This window comes from Lepidochelys kempii, chromosome 4, assembly GCF_965140285.1.
Source record: "Lepidochelys kempii isolate rLepKem1 chromosome 4, rLepKem1.hap1, whole genome shotgun sequence".
NCBI classification, from domain to species: domain Eukaryota; kingdom Metazoa; phylum Chordata; order Testudines; family Cheloniidae; genus Lepidochelys; species Lepidochelys kempii.
Genome location: NC_136383.1, coordinates 72,169,261 through 72,188,870, shown reverse-complemented (window position 1 = coordinate 72,188,870; position 19,610 = coordinate 72,169,261). Strand labels below are relative to the sequence as shown.

At 37.1% G+C, this 19,610-nt stretch overlaps 1 protein-coding gene across 8 annotated transcripts in view; it reads right to left on the bottom strand.

The window, feature by feature from the left end:
- CEP44 (centrosomal protein 44) overlaps positions 1 to 19,610 on the bottom strand; it is a 155,701-nt gene that overhangs the window by 117,681 nt on the left and 18,410 nt on the right. For 4 of the 8 annotated variants that reach the window (XR_012158636.2, XR_012158637.2, XM_073341653.2 and 1 more), the window contains exons 4-10: positions 16,271 to 16,441; positions 14,423 to 14,530; positions 11,617 to 11,748; positions 10,914 to 11,123; positions 4,553 to 4,628; positions 2,166 to 2,293; positions 1,866 to 1,903 (exon numbers count right to left, since the gene is read on the bottom strand). Coding sequence is in view for 5 of the 8 variants with exons in the window: in XM_073341653.2 (XP_073197754.1) it covers positions 1,866 to 1,903; positions 2,166 to 2,293; positions 4,553 to 4,628; positions 10,914 to 11,123; positions 11,617 to 11,748; positions 14,423 to 14,530; positions 16,271 to 16,441 (863 nt within the window). In the remaining 3 variants the exon portion in view is untranslated. Of the gene's footprint in view, positions 1 to 900; positions 990 to 1,865; positions 1,904 to 2,165; positions 2,294 to 4,552; positions 4,629 to 10,913; positions 11,124 to 11,616; positions 11,749 to 14,422; positions 14,531 to 16,270; positions 16,442 to 19,610 lie in introns of all 8 variants that reach the window. The other 4 variants (XM_073341654.2, XM_073341656.2, XM_073341655.2 and 1 more) reach the window with 3 other exon arrangements.

The window sequence follows — 19,610 nt, the reverse complement described above, 5'->3', positions numbered from 1 at the left end:
ATATCTTCAGCAGTTGCAATGTCATTTTTTGATCTTTTCATGTGAATCCAAGTAATATGGATAGCTACAGCATGTTGTAAAAAGGTTCCTTACATAACACTTTAAATAACCAGTAATTTAGAAAAGAAGGATGAAATACCATCTCTCTACCCAGCCCACACTGACACTTTTGATTTGACTATATCAAGTTTATGGAAGTCTTACATCTACTTATGTCTCAAAAGAGAAATTTTATATAGTTTCAAATCATAAAAATGTTGTACGTCTTTGTACACTGGATGGTCTCCATCTGTGCTGCCGGTCTTAAAATGTGTTGGGTAATAGAGCACTAAAACACTCACCACATCTCGCATAGTCAAAGTCTGTGGACTTACTTACACATTTTAGTGTTTAGGATCCAAATGACCTTCACTTTGTCAGTGTTAATGGAAGCCATAATGTGTTGGGGTGCTTTCTGACTAACCATGAAAATTTATAATTAAAAAAACAAAACAAAAAAGGTACACATTTACAATATGTGCATTTAAGTTTTCATTAAGTCTTATTGAACAGTACAGATGGCAAGATGGTATGTATGAAAGTCTCTTGGGTGCAATATGCAAGTCCCAGCTGGAGTGTTTCCAACAGGATGTAAACCATGGTCCTCAAGCCTGCACTTTAAAAAACATATTACTTAGCACGTTGCCAACAAATGTCAACACAAAAACACACTTCTGTAATGACTTCTTCAACTCCACAAAAAATGCAATTTTCTATAGCAAAAAGTTAAAATTAATGTAATCATGACAAAGGTATGAGAAAACATTTATTCTTCAAGTAAAAATAAAAACATTTTAAAACAATTATAGTCCTTAAAATGGATAATATATTCAAAATAACTTTAAAATTGTACAAATTTACATAATAGTTTTGAGATCCAGAAGTCTAGACAGAAAATGGTCTACGATGTGTTACTTGAATTTTTCAGCAATTCTGAAGTTTCTTCAATCCTAAAAATATTTTTAAAATTGGTTAAAACAAAGACTAAAACAAACATTTACTACTAATTAATAAAGCTAAAGTAACAAAGCAGCATTCCTGACTTTTTGTTTGTTTGTTTTTACATTGGTCAGGCTATTAGATTTGCTGTTATTTGAGAGACATTTAAAAAAAATATACATAGAGAAGGCACAAAATTCACAAAAATAAAGTTAATGGAGGAGATAATTGACACTTTGTAGATCTCAAATTAGCTTTAAAAAGGCTGTCACCATCAGAGAGCTTAGGTTTTTGCGAAGTGGCAGACAAGATTAATGACTTCAGCTTCCTGAAGTAATTCATTTGTATGATACAGAAATCTTGTTGAATAACAGTTGCACTGTGATGATGCATTTTATTTTACTTCAGCAAGTGTAATGAGTTATTTCTACCTGCAAATTTTCATTATAAATCTCAGAACCAGCAGTAGATTCTGCTTATTATTCTGAGGTATCTTTATGTGATGCCTGGCCTGAAACTGGCCTACCTCTTTTCATTTAATATTTCACCTCAAAGTTTGAACACAAATGTTATGTAATTCCAGTAAACTCTTATCAAAAGACAGATAATACTCCTATTAGTTGTCAACCAAATTCTAAACACTCTTTAATCCCTAGTTAATACCATTAAGAATGCATTATATTGCTTGTTAAAAACCAAAACAGTGACTCATCCCACAAACACAGAACTGTAAGTGGATTTATTATCCAGTGGAGTCATAAGGAAATGCCACACCTGATGTAGAGACCTTTGAGGTTTGGAACACATATGCACATTCTATATATGCCTTAGTCCAGTACAATTCCCTACTGGGAAATGAATTCCTGCTGCCCTTTTCTATTACTTACATTTTACTTATCCTTTCCATTCTTTGTCTTGTTGTCTCCTGCAATTGAAAAGCAACATATTTAGGCAATTCTTCAAAGCCAACAATCTTCAGAAATGGACTTTTAACCTGGAGAATTCATGCAAAAAAATTACTTTAAGCACTGTTTACATATCAAAAGGATTTTTATGAGACAGACCTAGATGAAGTTTTGCATAGTTCTGCTGTTTTTTGCCAGTAGTATATACAACGAAAACTAATGCTTACTTGTTCTCTTGACCTTAGAAAGGAAATCAACTAAGCATTTGCCAGTTTTACTTACCTTTGAAATCTCTGTCAAACCATGATAATTAATGGTTGCGGCTTTGGGAGATGGGTCTGTGGATAATAGTGAACTGTATCCAGACGACTGATGAAGACTCTCTGGCATCTCCTCCTTCCTCTCAATATCTGTGGAGAAATATTCATTTTTAGGTTTTGCCTTTTTGCTCTCTTGCAGCAGGGTCAGCTATCGAACAGTTTGATTTACAGTATGTAATAACAGAAGAGAATGCATTGTTTAGAAAGAAAAAGGCTACTGGTAAAGGTCCAAGATGGGTTTCTCATATTCTTTTAAAATAACATGAACAGAGTATGCTCAGTATGATGCAGACAAAAAAGAAATTCTAACAAAGATTATCCAGGAATGTTGCATTTGTCATGATTATGGTCAATTGAAACACTTAGGCAAGTACAATTACTAGGCAAAACATTCAATAATAATTTCAGACAGCTCACATTTGTTTTCTTACTATAAACCACTTGTCTCATACAGCTGTGGGATCTTTTAAACTTAAAAAAAAAGTTTAAGCAATATAGTAATTATCTTTGTAAACATATTTTACTATAACATGAAAAGCTTTTCCAAACATGTTTTTAATTCTTCTGTTCAGTAAGTGATTTACAGTATAAACAACTGAAATACAAACAAAAATGTAGTCAGTTTCCAATAATCTAGGGCTAGTATTCATTCAGCAGAGCCAGGCTTTAAATGTTTGTACAGCAGTAAGTGCCAGTTTCAATAGGAGCAGAGCTAGGGCAACATATCAAACACATTAGAAAATCCCTACCCTTTGTATCAGGAAAAGCCTGATGCTATCCTAGCATTTTAAAAAAAAATGTAACTATTTTAAAAACCTGTGTTCCTGAGGAAAGCAAAAATTCCCATTTAAAAAAAGGTGGGGTTTGTTTTTTTGGCTTTGGTTTTTTAATTAAAGCTACAGTCTATGGATTCAGGTTACAAGTCCTGAGTCCTGCATTCAGAAAACAACATTGTAAACGGCACTATTTAGCAGTGGATCTCAAAAGCTCCAGATGGCAGCTGATCTATATCATGTGATAAGGTAAATAAATTCAAACTTATATAGCCCACTAACACAAATTTACATATTCTGACAAAACAATTGTGGGTATTAGAGCAAGCTTGATATGTAGGACAATCTAGAAAAATACTACAGAGGTAAATGGTGTATAAGATTTAGTTTGCCACTTCACTTACCAGGCATCACAGTCAGAGACAATCTTATCTTTACTCTGCTGTCTACAAAAATTATGTAAATTAATTAAGGCTATGACTCATTAAAAATATGATTTTGACTTGAGAAAGATTTTAAACTACAGACAAAGGAGTACTTGTGGCACCTTAGAGACTAACAAATTTATTAGAGCATAAGCTTTTGTGAGCGATGAAGTGAGCTGTAGCTCACGAAAGCTTATGCTCTTAATAAATTTGTTAGTCTCTAAGGTGCCACAAGTACTCCTTTTCTTTTTACGGATACAGACTAACACGGCTGCTACTATGGAACTACAGACAGTACCATAAACATGCTGGGTAATATATATTCCTGCACAGAACACTTTAAGGGGAAGTTTAAGTTGTAGGCGCATCTCAGTGCTTTAAGTGTATATTACCAGATAAGACTAAGTGGGAGAATTAGGAAACTAAGGATGGATCAGACTTGGGTGAGTGGCAAGGCAAACCACAGTTTGAGAGGCAATATGGATGAAGTCTAAGTAGGAGAGTGAGTGAAAAATTCGATTCAGTTTTCCACATTTGTACCACTACTTCCCTGGCCTCAGTGATGGGGCTGCCCAGAGGGGGGTATTTACCTGAGAAGATACTTAGTGTTACTTTCTTCTGGGTCCCTTTGTATTTAGGAATTAGTTAACTTCAAAAGCTTGCCGTGTACACTTTCAGAAATTTACTTGGCCACTACCCACTACTTTTACTAGTATTCTACAGTTTGTTAAAGGGAAAAAAAGGATAATCTGGGTCTCTGAATATCAACTAAAAAAAAAAAAAAAAATCACGTGTGTCCCAGGACTTTTTTTGAGCTTACTATAAACAAAAAGAAAGAAATATTTTTCTCTAATAATTGATTATCTTTGTGAGGATAGACACAGCAACACAGGAGAGGGGAGAAAACACATCACATTTTATCAAATAGGAAATGTACATAAAAGCCCCAAAACTAACAAGGTGATTTCAGGGGCTGACTCGTACCTGAAACAGCTGAACTTAAACAAACAAACAAAAAAACTAACTATATTTCAAGTTGACAGTATCCATTTAAACAACTTAAAATCCTAACTGTGACACAGTTTTATGCAAGGTTAGCAAAAGCTACTTAAAAGAAAACCATTTCAGTAAAGAGCATTGCAAACACTCACCAGGAGAAACTGGAGTCATATTCCTACTAGAGGTATGGTCTTCACTCATATTGTTAAATTCTGTAGATAAGTCACTCTGAAACAATAATTGTTTTTGCCATTTACAAAAAAAATTGATTATAATTGAGAATTATAATCAAATAGTGAACATATGCATATCTATGTACAGTACTGACCACACTTTTCTAGCATTTGGAAGTAGCTTTATGTGATTACTCCTATGAGTAAAGCATGCAAAATTTACCCTTTATATTAGTATACCCATTTATGTCATAAAAAATGGTCATTTCATTAAAGCATTTTGTCTTTTGAAATACCAACTTTGCTGTAAAATCTGAGCCCAAAAGTTTCACAGTGGAATGCCTAACAATCCAGGTGTGATTGATCAGGCAGAGTGGTGTTTATTAAAACACTGTGCATCAACAGCTCTGAATGACTGATTACAGGTGGCAGCAAGTGCTCTGCTCCTCTGACTCTCTGGTAGCTGATTGGAGGTCTATTGCTGGATTTGATTGTCTAATTTTAGATAATCAAGTTTGAAAATTTTAGCAAAAATACCCACATGGCTCATGATACAAATGATGAGAAAAACAAATTTTATACATTGTCAATATTAATCCTATATTTTCTTCTTCAGGATTAATTTGCTAAGAAAATAAAAAGTTAGTTTTAGAGTTTTTCCTTGACCATCAAAAGTTACTGTTTTTCCTTTCAGAAACATGAACTTATGTTTGTCTATTTTAGACCCGGATCTTGCAAGCTAATCGATGCAGATGGATGCCCCCACCCTTGTGAAAACCCTCTGGGACTAGAACTGTTTTCATTTCAATAATGCACCATATGAATTTATGGAGTAGGGTGTGTGCACATGTAAAATGTACATTCTAAGAGCCACATATATTCTAATACGAAAACTTCATTAAACAACATTATTTTGGTTACAAGTCAAGAACTCAAAAGTTAGCAAGTGCCAGATTTACTGCTGTCAATGCAACCTTAATTCTGCCTGCTAGCATCCATCTTGTACACTAAAGATGTAGGGGTCCTGTAGAAAAATAGCATATGATCATGTAATTGAAGTCTGTATCATAAAGTGAACGTACAAGGAGCAGAATTAAGGTTGCAGTGCCAACTTTTAATCTAGATTTTTGTATGTAATTTCCTAGTTTGATTTAAAGGAAAAGTATAACCCCACCCCCAAGAAAAACATGCCCCCCACCATTGTGAGTGATCAGCAAGGTTTGAACTCTGAACATTCAGTACTACAACACAGAAATCTACCACTTGAGCTACTGGGCTAACTACATTAACTAGCAGCAGAAGGCTATTACCCTGAGGGGGCGGGGTGAGGGTCCCAAGTTCTGCATGGGCTGTCTTTCCTACCCCCTCCCAGGGCATTTGGGGGTGGGCAAACAGTAATTACTGCCCTCAAAGTTGGGAGAAGTTTGGACTGGCTTCCTCTCCCCAATCCCTTCCATTGCAGCTGCCTTGAGAGCTTACAGGTATTCTCAGTGCAATGTGTGTTGCCGCTGATTTGACGATGGCATGGGCCTGATCTTAAAAATGTTCACATTATTTTGAGATTTCAAAGCTTCTCAAAAGACAGTTTCAAGAACCAGATCCTACTGTACTGAAAAATAAGCAACCATGGTGCACACAAACGAAAATCAAACTTGTTTTTGTGTACTCCTGCTCTTACAACAATAGTTTAGGCTAAAAAGAAACAATCTGGTTAGAAGTTTTCAAAAACGGTACTACTGTTAAAATATTTAAGTGGCAAATAAATATCAGGCTAGTCTAATCCACAGTACAGTGCAAAATAATGAATATTTATCTATATTTATCTATTGTTTTAACTGGGTTTAGTGGTATTGAAAAGTTCCAGATTAGAAGGCATTTATCAAGCCACAGAACGGATACAGCTGGGCTAGTTGAGGGCCAGCTTTTTCACACTGTTTCCACCACAATGTGCCTCAACAAGTGACCTGTGAAAGACAGGGCAATTCTCTTTATGCTCATCCAATCCTTGGCTTCCTGAGAGCGCTAGCAAGGGTAACAAACTGTTAACAATGGCTGTGCAATTTGGACAGACACTGAGAAATAAGACCAAATTCATCCACAATGACTGATTAATAGACATCGGATGGTATCACATTTCAGTCACTACTGACCTGAGACAAATTCAGACATGATCTAGAATTGAAAAGCTCCATATTCATCCTTTGAGCCATTGAATTTTCTTTTACATTTTATTAAGTGAGCATCTTGAAACACCATGGAGAGATGGCAGTTTTCCTCATTTATCCCCCACCCAATCTCTTTTAGATAAACAATGCGTTTTCAATAAATGTATAATGAGAACCATATTATATGTTTATAACACCAAGGACATCTACAACTTTCTACAACCAAACAAAATAGTGTGACTGACAACATTCTAACACTTCTGCAAGACACTGCATCATCAGTTAAGTATTTTTTTGCAAAGATTTTCAACTTTTGGACAGCTTTTCACAATAACTGAAGTATTTTGAGGACTGTAATTTACAGCATTACAGGAAGATCCTGAACACATATTCACAAATATACTGTGCTGTGAAAACTAGCATTAGATGTATATAAACTTTTTCAATATGTTTATTTTTATAAACACACCCACACACCCTACCTCTCAAAAGCTTTTAAAGTTAAAAAAAAAAATACATTCCTTTGAGGAAAAATGCTGATTTGCTGTGGCATGTTAAACATACCCAGTATAGTGACGTCACTAAATCTCATGTGCATTTAGAAAGTTTACCTGATGTCACCAACAAGGAGTGAAAGAATTGGAGAAATGCCAACCACTAAATCAGAAATCAATAAGATGATGATCAATTAGAAACTTGCCCAATGAATGAAGCAAGTTTCCCACAGTACTGAGTAAACCATCTGCTGAATTCTCATTCTTAATTTTGCATCTAGTTTCTAGATGCTGTGCCTGAAGATATGAAATAGTGCATTTTTCTACAATCAGAAATGAAGATGTCTAGTGTGAAACCAGATAATGCTAAACAGAATGAAAGTCTAACCTTTTCAAGAAGTTCTTGTAAAAAGATTCTCTATTTTCAAAATATGATATACCTTGCCTTGGGAAATTAAATAGTATCCAGCTTCATCAATGGTACTTTGGCTGTCTCATATAAATTATTACAGTAACAGGGAGAAAATCCAACTGGGTATGATGAGACAGAGTAAGAGAAAAACCACGTGCCACTAAGCAGGCTGATTTTTTTCATAACACAATAGCAACCACTCAAACTGTAATTGCATTCCTTCAGTAAATGTATTAGTACCACATACTCACACAGTGGCTATCATTGATAAACTGCAGAGCTATTTCTGTAGTTCCCTCAGGGTCTGCAGGCTCCTTCTGGGAAACTCCATTACAATGCACAGTGCTGTTCCACAAGTCCTGAAGAAATAGCTGTGCACTTTTCAGTAATAAGCCACTAACTTTTTTTTGGATGAGAGGGAAACGGGGGGCCCCGGAAGGGGGAGAGAGCGCAATTGGGAAAGAGGAGGAATAGCGGGCTCATGAGGAAATTGAGGTTTCTGCCTTGTTTAAAATTTTGTCATGTGATCATGGCAACACATCACCTTACAAATAGTAGATATTCTAATTGCTAAATATTAGTATAGATCAGAGTAGACAAAATGTTTTTTTAATCAAAACCATTTTAAAATTTAAATTAAATACATTTTTCTTTTTAAAAATAAACCTATTGACAATGAAATTTGAAATTACGAAAACCTACATCAGGCTTAACCTTACTAAAGTCTATTTAAATCATTTAAATTGAATGAAAAGGTAGTATTTAAGCAGCATGTGTTTGTTGCTGAAGTTGTCAAGAAAGTCAAGCCACTGAAGTGGTGCGAGTCACCAGGAACCATTTAATATGTTGAAATGCTAACCTAGCTTTTGACAGCAGTAATCTCTTCTGTAAGTACAGAAAGAACACTCTTTCCATTTCAATTTATTCAACAATTTCAGTTTAATCACTAGGTCATTAGAAGTAAGTTGAAGAAGAAGAAACTCTTTGCTTTTCTCTTCCAATGTACAAATAAAAACAAGGTGTGAGGATGAGATCTACTAGCTCTAAAATCTTGAAGGACACAGTGACCAGAATCTCTGGATATGTCTATACACAATTAAACACCTATGGCTGGGCCGGGTCAGCTGACTCAACCTCGCAGGGCTCAGACTACGGGACTATAAAACTGCTGCATAGACACTGGGGGTCAGGCTGGGGGCCGAGTGGTAAGATCCTTGCCCCAGACCCAGCCTCCAGCCCGAGCCCGGACATCTATGCAGCAATTCTACAGGCCCATAAACCAAGTCCCGCAAGCCCAAGTAAACAGACCCTGCCCTGCAGCTGTGGCATGGGTCTTTTATTACAGTGTAGACGTACTCTACGAGTCTATGAAACAATCAGATATACCATAGATAATAGATATAGATAACTATAGATAATACGTCTGCTAAATCCCCACTCTGTCACTTTGAGTGCAGAAGGTAGGAACCTGCAAGGATTCTAAAAATTAATACATGCGACTCCAGGCTTGCATTAAACTCCCACAGTTACAGCTTTTCTCTGACCTTGGCTCGGTAAAAGCTGCCACCACCCAAATGCAAAAAAAAACAACTACCAAAAAACAACCCTATGAACCCAGGAAGGAGCACTTGGGAATTCCTCCCTGTGGGATACCCTCAAGCCCTTCCTCTCCCCCAAAAGAGCTGAGAAAGAAAACAAAGGAAATTAGCTGTGGCTACCAGCTAATCAAACAACATGCACAAACCTCTTAGGACACCAAAAATCCAATCCTGATTCTTAAAAAAAGGTAAATTTTATTTAAAACAAAAAGGAAAAAAAATACATCTGGAACTTAGGCTTTTTGCTAGATCTTAAAAGAAACAATTACAAAAATTAAGCACCCAAAATAGTTTTCTTGGGGGTTCAGCTTAAAGGGTACAAGCAAACAAAAGCATCTGGGGTTAGCACAGAGGAAATCCACAAGCCAAAAAACAAAACAACCCTAATTGCATCTATTTAAACATGCTCTGTTCAATAATTTCTTCTAGGTATGGAAGATGAATTTTTATGTCTGGTTCAAGCCTTACACAGCATTCCTGCTGCCCTCTGTTCCCCTCTTTCCCGGAGGGGCACAACACACAAAGAAAGGGAAGGTCAGGTCCGTCCCGTCCCGTCCCGTCCCACCCCCCCCCTTTTAAAAAGTTCTAGCCCTCCCATTGACTCTTTTGGTCAGGTGCCCACTCCTTTTCCTTTACCTGAGGAACTCTGTTAACCCTTTACAGGTAAAGTAAGTTGAGAACAGCCATCAAGAGGGATCTTATAGCTAACTGGCTGGCTGGGTGTCCATAAAAGCAAACTACCCCCACCCTTCATTTATCACAATGTCCTTTGTTTCACAATTCAGTTTTAAATGCAAAACAGGTTTTGATAAAAAAAAATTTACTTTTTTTCTGAAGTACTTTTTTTCTAGCAAACAAATTTTGAATGCTGTTTTAGTATATTTTGAATTGCATTACAATTTTCATCTACATGTATCTTGATGCAAATCACAAGTAAAAATATTAATCTAGTAGAAAAGAATTGCCTCATTCACCGTTTTCGAACAAAGTAGTAAAAATTAAGAATTTGAATAAATGTATGTCAAGCTTTATAATTGCTTAAATGTGCATAGATACAGTGTATTTCCCTGTTTAGCAAAAGTACTACTAGGCTACATAGTGTAAAGGCTACACAGTAGAACATCAGAGTTACGAACCCCCTCGAGAAATGTTCACAACTCTGAACAAAACATTACGGTTGTTCTTTCAAAAGTTTACAACTGAATATTGACTTAATACAGCTTTGAAACCTTACTATGCAGAAGAAAAATGCTGCTTTTAACCATCTTAATTTAAATGAAACAAGCACAGAAATAATTTCCTTACCTTGTCAATATTTTTTTAAACTGTCCTTTTTTTTGTTGTTTACGTTTAGCACATTACTGTACTGTATTTGCTTTTTTGTGGGGTGGGGTGTCTCTGCTGCTGCCTGATTGTGTACTTCTGGTTCCAAGTGAGGGGTGTGGTTGACTGGTCAGTTCGTAACTCTGATGTTCGTAACTCTAAGGTTCTACATACTTAGGTACAAAACAACATATTTTGATGGTTATACCAACCAATAAGAATCATCCTTTCTTTAGGCAAATAGCATACAAATGCTAAATATGATTAAAACCTCCAATTTAAAATCAATCCACCCTGCTACAGATTCTACCTCCCTAATAAAATAGAAGCTTTATGGTAAAAATATACCTTTTTTGACTGCAACATCAGTTCTGTTTCAAGGAGCAAGACCCGGCTTAGGAGATTATTCCAGTCCTTCTCATCTATAATCACCTTCCCTTGAAGTCTCTCTTCTAAAATATGTAGTTTATCTTCCATCCAACTTAGCTTATGAAGTTTTTCTTGGCAATCAGCAAGCTGGCTCTTTAGCAGCTCCATTTGACTATGATCTTCTGTGGCCTTGAAATAAGGACAATAATAGATTTTACTTTCTCTAATTTTAGGCATAAATACAATTGGACAGACGTGATATAGACTTGTGCAGAAGTGTTGACCTAGCGGGGAAGAAAAACTGTTCATGTCAACCATTGTGATGAGTCACAGTATGAATGCTTTTACCTTCAGAAATTGCTGTGAACTGCTTTTATGCAAAAAGTTTGCATATTAGAGACACTTGCCAGAAACCAGCCAGCTGACTCTGAAGTTGTGGGGCAACTGGGGGTGCTTTATACTGAAATAATAATCAAGACAAGACCAACCAATATGACTATTCCCACAGGTTTGTTGTACCTCTTCTCCTCTTAACAAGTAGTACAATTGTACTACCAATGTTCTTTACACATGTATTATATGCTTATAGATCAAGTTTAATTTTGAGAAAAATCGAAAAAGATGTTTGGAAGCCACTTAGGCTGTCATACCAAACTCTACATTTTAAAATTCAAATTCTTACTTGTTCACACACAACTTCCAAAACATCATCAGATACACAGGATTCTTCTTCGCTATCTCCATCTACTGGAATGGCGGTCTCATAGACATGCACATTAACTTCATTATCTGGGTGACGTTCCACTTGAGGTTTCTTTGTATGTAAAAACAATAATCCACATGTACGATTTATTACAACAAAAACATTCTTGACAACTAAATGTACAATGTTCTGCATTTAATTATTTTGCTTTTATCGATACACCCAAGTGGCCAGCACATCCCTTGGCCTGCACCATTTCCCGCAGCCCCCATTGGCCTGGAACTGCGATCGGCCGAACCTGTGGACGCTGCAGGTAAACAAACCTGACGGGCTGTGACAAAGGTTGCCGATCCCTATTTTAAACTGTTAAAACAAAAACAAAGTGATCCTTGATAATCTTTTCAGAATCATATGGCTCATCACTGCTATTGCCTCCCACATATTTAAAGTCAGAAACATCTCTCCTTTTCCTCTAGAAAAATAGCTTGATTAGGTGGTTTTGTTTATTTTTTTTTCCCCTAGGTAGACTTACTGAGGAAAAGCCAAGTCAAAAGATGAGTTTTACATTTCTTTCTGAGCACAGCAAGGTCTCTTACTTCTCACAAGAGTTCCATTGTGTAAGCCCTACTCCTCTGAATGTTCTGACTTCAAAGGCTCACAAGTCTCTCACTCTACTGCTTAAGAATTTTATTGTTCCAACGGAACTTAGAAGTCATGGGAAGTCACAGTTGTGGAGGGAAGGGCACGCTCACTGGTAGCTAGGTCCAGGCTCATGAAGGGGACACAGACCTTGAACTGTACTCTAATCAGTGGGAAGCCAGTGGAAAAAGCAGAACACCAAAGTGACGTGCTCATGGTAATGTGCACTGCTAAGCAAATGAACTTTTGCATTTTATATCAGTTGAACTTTTTCAGGCTGCGTGGCTTCATTACAAGGTACAAGTTACAATAATCAAGTGTGGAAGTCACATACATATCATAAAAAGAAAAGGAGTACTTGTGGCACCTTGTGGCATTTGTTAGTCTCTAAGGTGCCACAAGTACTCCTTTTCTTTTTGCGAATACAGACTAACACGGCTGCTACTCTGAAACCTGTCATTATACATATCATAGAAACATATGGCTGGAAGGGAACTTGAGGTGTCATTCATGTACTACCTGCACTTCAGCCTGTTTTAAGAATCTCTCAGGGTATGTCTATAGCACAATTTAAAGCCAGGTGGTACGAGCAGCTGGCTCATACCACCTGGCTCAGGTTTGCAGGGATTGGGCCAAGGGGCTGTTTAGTTGCAGTGTAGATATTTGGGCTCAGGCTGGAACCCAGGCTCTAGAATCCTACAAGGTGGGAGAGTCCCAGAGCTCAGTCTGCTGCCCAAGCCCAAATGTCTACACCATAATTAAACAGTCCATTGGCCAGAGACCCAGTCAGCTACAGGTGTCTAATTGCAGTGTACACATTCCCTTGATGGCTTCCTATTGGTGACAGGATAATAAAGGGAAGAATCATGTGCACTGTGGGACTCCAGAGGTGATGGCTTTGGAAGTGGAAGAGCAGGTGTCCATGATGACCTTCTGATTTCAGCACGATAAGAATCTGAGCCATTTTAGAGTACTTCCATTTTCCCCTGAAATCTCTTGGAGACTGGACAGGTGTACTGGGTGATCAATAGTATCAAGTGTCACAAGAAATTTAGCAAAATGAATAGGAATCAATTTCTCTTGTCTATGATAGAAGACCTACTCCTGTCCATAGCAATAAGCTCTTTTCCTGTATTATGCACTGGCCAAAAGCTGAAATGAAAAGGACCCAGAACACTGGCAGCTGAAAGGTAGATCTGGAGATTTCTCTGCTAGCTTCTCAATTAGCATGCTTTAAAAAGGGAGGTAACTAATGGTCAACGGTTTGCAGAGTTGCAATCATCAATCAATGGTTTCTTCAATGCTAGTTGATTAATGCATATTTTAGTGCGGCTGATAGATTCCTCTCTTCAAAGCAGATGTGGATTATCTGTCCATAGGAGTCCCACATGTTCCCCATTCTACTTTATCATCCAGAAAGGGTATGGCCAGGTGGTAAATCACACCAGAAGCAGGTAATCTTTGTGACAGGGACAGATTTTAACAGCTAGTGGTGCTATGTTCTGGCATTGAGCAGAGACTGTCTGGATTTACTAAGCAATTACAGTTCTGTAAAGTTCTGCAGGGTGTAACTTTGCTGCCTCTATGGCAAAGAATAAGAGTAAAAGCTCTTTGCCTCCCTCAGTAGCAGAGGCTAGTAGATCAAACATACAGTACTGAGAAATGAGAAATGTGTTATGAAGAGACATTTTCAGATTTTGGCAGAATATCAAAAAGTATTTCTGATGACAGATTATTGTAGCATTACCTACGGTCAGATTGGAAAGAGTTCAGACTACATTCACAGCCCAAGTTCTTCCCACCATCAATAGATTATGTTTATGCCTCTCCTTTCTTGCAATTTGATCACCAATAGAACAGTTAAATTATAATGATACTTTAAATACCATCATTAGACTTCAGTGTGAACTGAAGCAGAGCACATTTCTCAGAGCCACTCTTTACATCTGTTTCCATCTTGTTTTTACACTTATCTTCACAACTGAAGTTTTTGTTTTTGTTTATTTTAAGTGAAAGCTTACATTCTAGGAAGGTACTGGCTTGCTGAACAACTGCAGATCAGTCCTAATCTGATTTGTTAATATCACCAGTGTCAAAGAACTTTAAACTGTATACATAAAAAAGCAAACAATTTTCTATTTCATACCTGCTGAGAAATCGCAGTCCTGCAAACAGGAACAGCAAGAAGTTTCTCACAATTTGCCTGTGACTCAGATTTTAAAGACCTGTTTTTTTTTCTTGTTTGAGATTTGGCCTTCAAAATAAACAAAAAACCCACATTAGCAGTCATTTTCCCCCTGAAATAAACTGTTAAAAATTATCACTATATGATCCGATTGTATATCATACATATGAAACACATTTAGATTTTTTCATGATAAAATGTTGACCAAAAATAGAAAAAAATATAAAATTAAGAATGCTAATAGTGGATAAATCAAACACCTGAAAATGAATCTAATGTACAAACCACATTTTGCACATATGAAGCTGGGTCTAGCCTGATCATGGATATAAAAGAAAAAAATATTTGTAAGGTATTTAACACTGAATTTTTTTTAAAAAAAATGTAGAAAAATATATCCTTATAGCAATAAGGGTCACAAGTTACAAATGCATAGAATAGAACTTCTTAACGCTAGTGTTACATGCAATGATTATCTATATCAGGAGTGGCCAAACTTACTGATCCTCCAAGCCACATGTGATAATCTTCAGAAGTTCAAGAGCCGGGCATGCCTGCCAGGGTTCAGAGCTTCAGCCCTACAGGGCTCCTGCTCTGCAGCAGTGTGGTGGGGCTAAGGAATTCTGCTCTGTGGGAGGCAGGTGCCTCCTGTGGGGCTGAAGCCCCGAGACCCTTCCTTCCCCATTGGGCAGAAGCCCCGAGCTCTTCCTGTCCCCCCTAGTCTGGTAGGCAGAGAATGGGACCGGGGGGCAATGGAGGGCTCCGCGAGCTGCACTTTGGCCACCACTATCTATATCCTACAAATTCGTAGGAGAGAGGAGCAAGTTTCAAATTTCTTTTCTGAAAGGAACTTGCCCATACACCCAGTATCAAATGATATGTTAGATTTCTTACTTGCCCTAATACTAAATCAATATATATTAAGATCTATATATAAATAAGACCCAAAATGTGTATTGTGAAATCCAACTAAAACTCACATACAAGCAGTAAGAATATATAGCCACACAATTTGTTGCAAATGCTTGGACTTAAAAGTTTGTTTTCGAACACTGTACTGTTAGTGTCACATTTTTCAGAAAATTAAAAAAAAAAAAAAAAAAAAATCCCCACTCCAAACGAGCAAATGTTCAATTTTTGTTCCTATCTACCTTAACAGTTGTTCCAGAAGTACAATGAACTGTTTTGCAATGGTATTCTCACTACATCCAGAAGCGTAACAGAGTACATGAAACTTATTGTTAATAGGCATGAATTTGTTTATCTTTGCTTGAAATTTTCTATGTTCACTACAAAATGTTAATATGTCTATGTCAGTGGTTCTGAAACTGGATCGCAACCCCATTTTAATGGGTTGCCAAGGCTGGCGTTAGACTTGCTGGAGCCCGAGTCCCACTATGTGGGGCTGAAGCCAAAATCTGAGGGCTTCAACCCTGGGTGATGGGGCTCAGGTTACAGGGCTCCTGCCACCCTTTGGCTGAAGCCCTTTGGCTATGTTCCCCCCTACACACACACAGGATGGCGGGGTTTGAGCGGGCTCAGACTTTGGTCCCCCCTCCTGGGGTCGTATAGTAATTTTTCTTGTCAGAAGGGGGTCGCAGTGCAATGAAGTTTGAGAATCCATATTGGGAGAGTACATACTGAATTTGTAAGGGGATGGACTCCGATTTACAGTTTTCCTCCCTATTCTAACTTCAGTGATCATTATCATAGTTCTTTTTCTAGTTAAGGCAACATTTGAACTGAAATATGTTACAAAATATAGTTAATCTTTTTCTCAAAAACTGTAAATCATATCTGAAGTATCACCTGCTCAGTCACCCTGCTCAGTACCTTATTCATATTACTTAATTCCTTATGCTTTTTCATCACAGCACTGATAATGTCACAAACAATCTGTATTTTCCTTTCTGCAAAGCCACACTGGAGAAACTGCTGTTTTGTTAAAACTGGTTTGTATTGAAACTGATCTCGAAGTAGCTGCAAGAGAGTAAAACTTAATTAGTTTCCCAAACCTCTGTATATTCTCTGTTCTGTAGAAACTATATTTTTGCACAATTGCCCCTTTTGCCCCCTTTGCTTTTACCAGTGAATCTTTTCACATGTTGGTCTTTGTATATTCTAAGCTGCCCCCATAATTGGAACTCCCATCATATGCCAATCTAACAGGCACTCTTAAATCAAATCACTCCTTAAAAAACAAAAGCAAATACAAATACCAAACATAATACATGTCTAAATAACTAAGCAAGTTTGGAAGAAAGTTTTGGAGAGTTCCAGAAATAAGAATGCACAGTAAAAACAGTTTTATTTGTTTCAGCTCTAGAGAGAGAGAATCATAAAATCATAGAAGTGAAGGCCTGGAAGGGACCTCAATTAGTCACCAAATCCAGCCCCCTGCACTGAGGCAGAACCAAGTAAACCTAGACCATCCATGACAGGTGTTTGTCTGGCTTGTTTTAAAAAATTTCCAATTACGGGGATTCTACAACCTCCCATACAAACCTATTATAGCGCTTAAATCCCCTTATAATTAGAAAATGTACAGAATCATAGATACGAAGTGTAGTGTTATGTAGTGAAGTGCATTGCTATAACAAAAAAGCAGAATTTCACAAAACACCTTAAAAAATCTGACAAAAGGATTTATGTGAACCTCTTTGGATTAAATATAAAGCTCTGCAAAAGTCAAATATTTTTATTCTTAATCTATTGATATCAGTATGATGTTTATTTCAACAATAACTGACACTTACAGGAATATGAGAATTGAAACCATATTTTTACTTAATGTTAAAATGGGCAGCACATCTCTACCCAGCTAAAAACCTACATTTGAGTATTTTCCCCTCACAACAAAAGACCCCCAGCCCCCCACCCCCCAAAAAAGCAAAAATACCCAACAACAAAAAAACAACCCACACCTTTGTAAAGTGTCTTAACTAAGATGGCACCACACACCTACTTTTAACCCAGGTATACGACATATTTATAGGGTAATTTAAGGATAATTACACTCTGTACCAGTGAAAAACCTATACTGCAGTCTGTATATAACAAGCAGAAATCCCTGTAAATTTTCATATTTATGTTTAAAACATGATGACTTAAAATTTGGAAGGTTTAAAACTATAAAGAAATTTTCAAAAAAATAACTTGACAAATTAGTCTATTCAATTCCATGAGGGGGAAAAAAAACTCTTGTAAAAACAGCTGATAGTTTGATTCAGTTTGAATCAAGATCTAAAGGTTAGAAATCTTGGATATTCATTAATAGAACATTATGAACACAAACTTGATGGGAAGATTTTTGTGTACAATCTTTAGATTAAACTGAAACACACATTAACAAACCAGCTAGCAACAAATTACATTACAATATTTATTACCTAACCATATAAGACAAAGTTAAAATTAATAACTGCTGTTCAGATTTTATTTCAATTTTAAAAGAATAAAAATATAAAAAGAGGATGCATTTACAGGCTTAACAGCCTAGCTCTCAGGGTACATGTACACTGCAGCTGAAAGCATGTTTTCAGGTAGACCGATACTTGCTAGCTCTGCTCAAGCAAGCATCCTAAAAATAGCAGTGTGGCTGCAGCAGCAGCATGGGCAGCAATAGGGCTAGCCACCCAAGTACTGATACTTTTAGTGTGCTAACCTACTGTCTACCTGAAGAAGGAAGTACGGTCCCAGCTGCAGTGAAGAGACACCCTCAGTTAGTAACACCAGAAGCATTAAGCAGTCAATCAGAAAAGAACTGGCCAGGCACCTATAAAAAAGCTCCTTTTCATCCCTTCATAATGTAAGGAGTATACCCTCAACACACTCCAAAAGCCAGAGGAAAGCCCATAGGATTACCCAAAATCAAGCTATTTTGGACCAAGGTGAGGGAGCAACTTCCAGAGCCATGGAGCCCACACACAACGTCTCACACACAACCCCCCATCTTTTTATAAGTTGAAATCCCACTTGTGCACCACAGCTGACTGCAACCGTGGCAGTATGCCACTGGGAAAAAAGGGATCCCCAAGATATGCAGATTGCAGGCCATTTAGGACTTTAGAGATCATAGCCAACACCTTAAACTAACTGGAGACCAGACAGACAGCACAGATCTCAATGAACTGGTGTCACATGCTCCTAATGAGATGTTCTGCTCAATAATGACCCACTATTGTGTTCTGCACCAGTTTCAGCCTACAAACTCTTTTAAGGTGTAGCACCAAGTACAGTCTATTGCAAAAGTCTAATCTTACAGTAACAGATGTGGGTAACAGTGGCAAGGTCTGTCTTCAAAAGGAGAATTCATAACCTCTTAGTCAGAACCAGATTGTAATAAATTGACTGGTTTAGTACTATAGAATCACCTCACTGCAACCATGGGGAGGGAGGGTGTCCAAAATCATCCATAGTTGCAAACCAAGTTAGCTCATGGCAGACACTCTTTCAAGCAAGGAAACCAATATTACATCCATCCTCTCCTCCAATTGCTTCCTGCAGCCAACATCATCTTCTCATTCTTGTCTGTGCTGAGCTTTAGCCAGCTCACTTTCATTTAATTAGCATGTAAGAGTGAAATGTGTTTTTATATATGAAATAGCAACTCTTAAATATTCCTTATGTTATTGTAACCTATGGTGCACATTTTTTCCTACACAATGTATTCTCTAACCCATACTTCCCTCCAGCCACAGAGTTTGGCATTATTCCCTCTACTCAATACTCACCATGAGGATTGATATAAAACAACTTTAAGTAGCAAATTGTAATTTCTCCAATTATTATAAACTAGATCAACAGTAAAATAATCGGGATATGATGCAAGTAATTCTTAGATTTTTAAATCTAATGTATCTTTAATATTAAGATTGTACAGAATTTCTAATACTCTTGATGAGATTACTGGGGAAGTATCAAAAAGATCAAATTTTCATGTAGCTTAGTTATAGACACCAGTGTGAAAGGTACATCATAAGAACAACTCAAGAACAGTTGTTTGCAAAATGAACACTTAGAATTGGTTTTAATTTCCTCAGTGGCAATAAGACACACACTCAGTCAACTTTAGGCAGCATAATACATTGCACAATGAATGTTTCAGGTAAGCTTACATATCTACAGTCTGTTGATTTAAGATGTCATT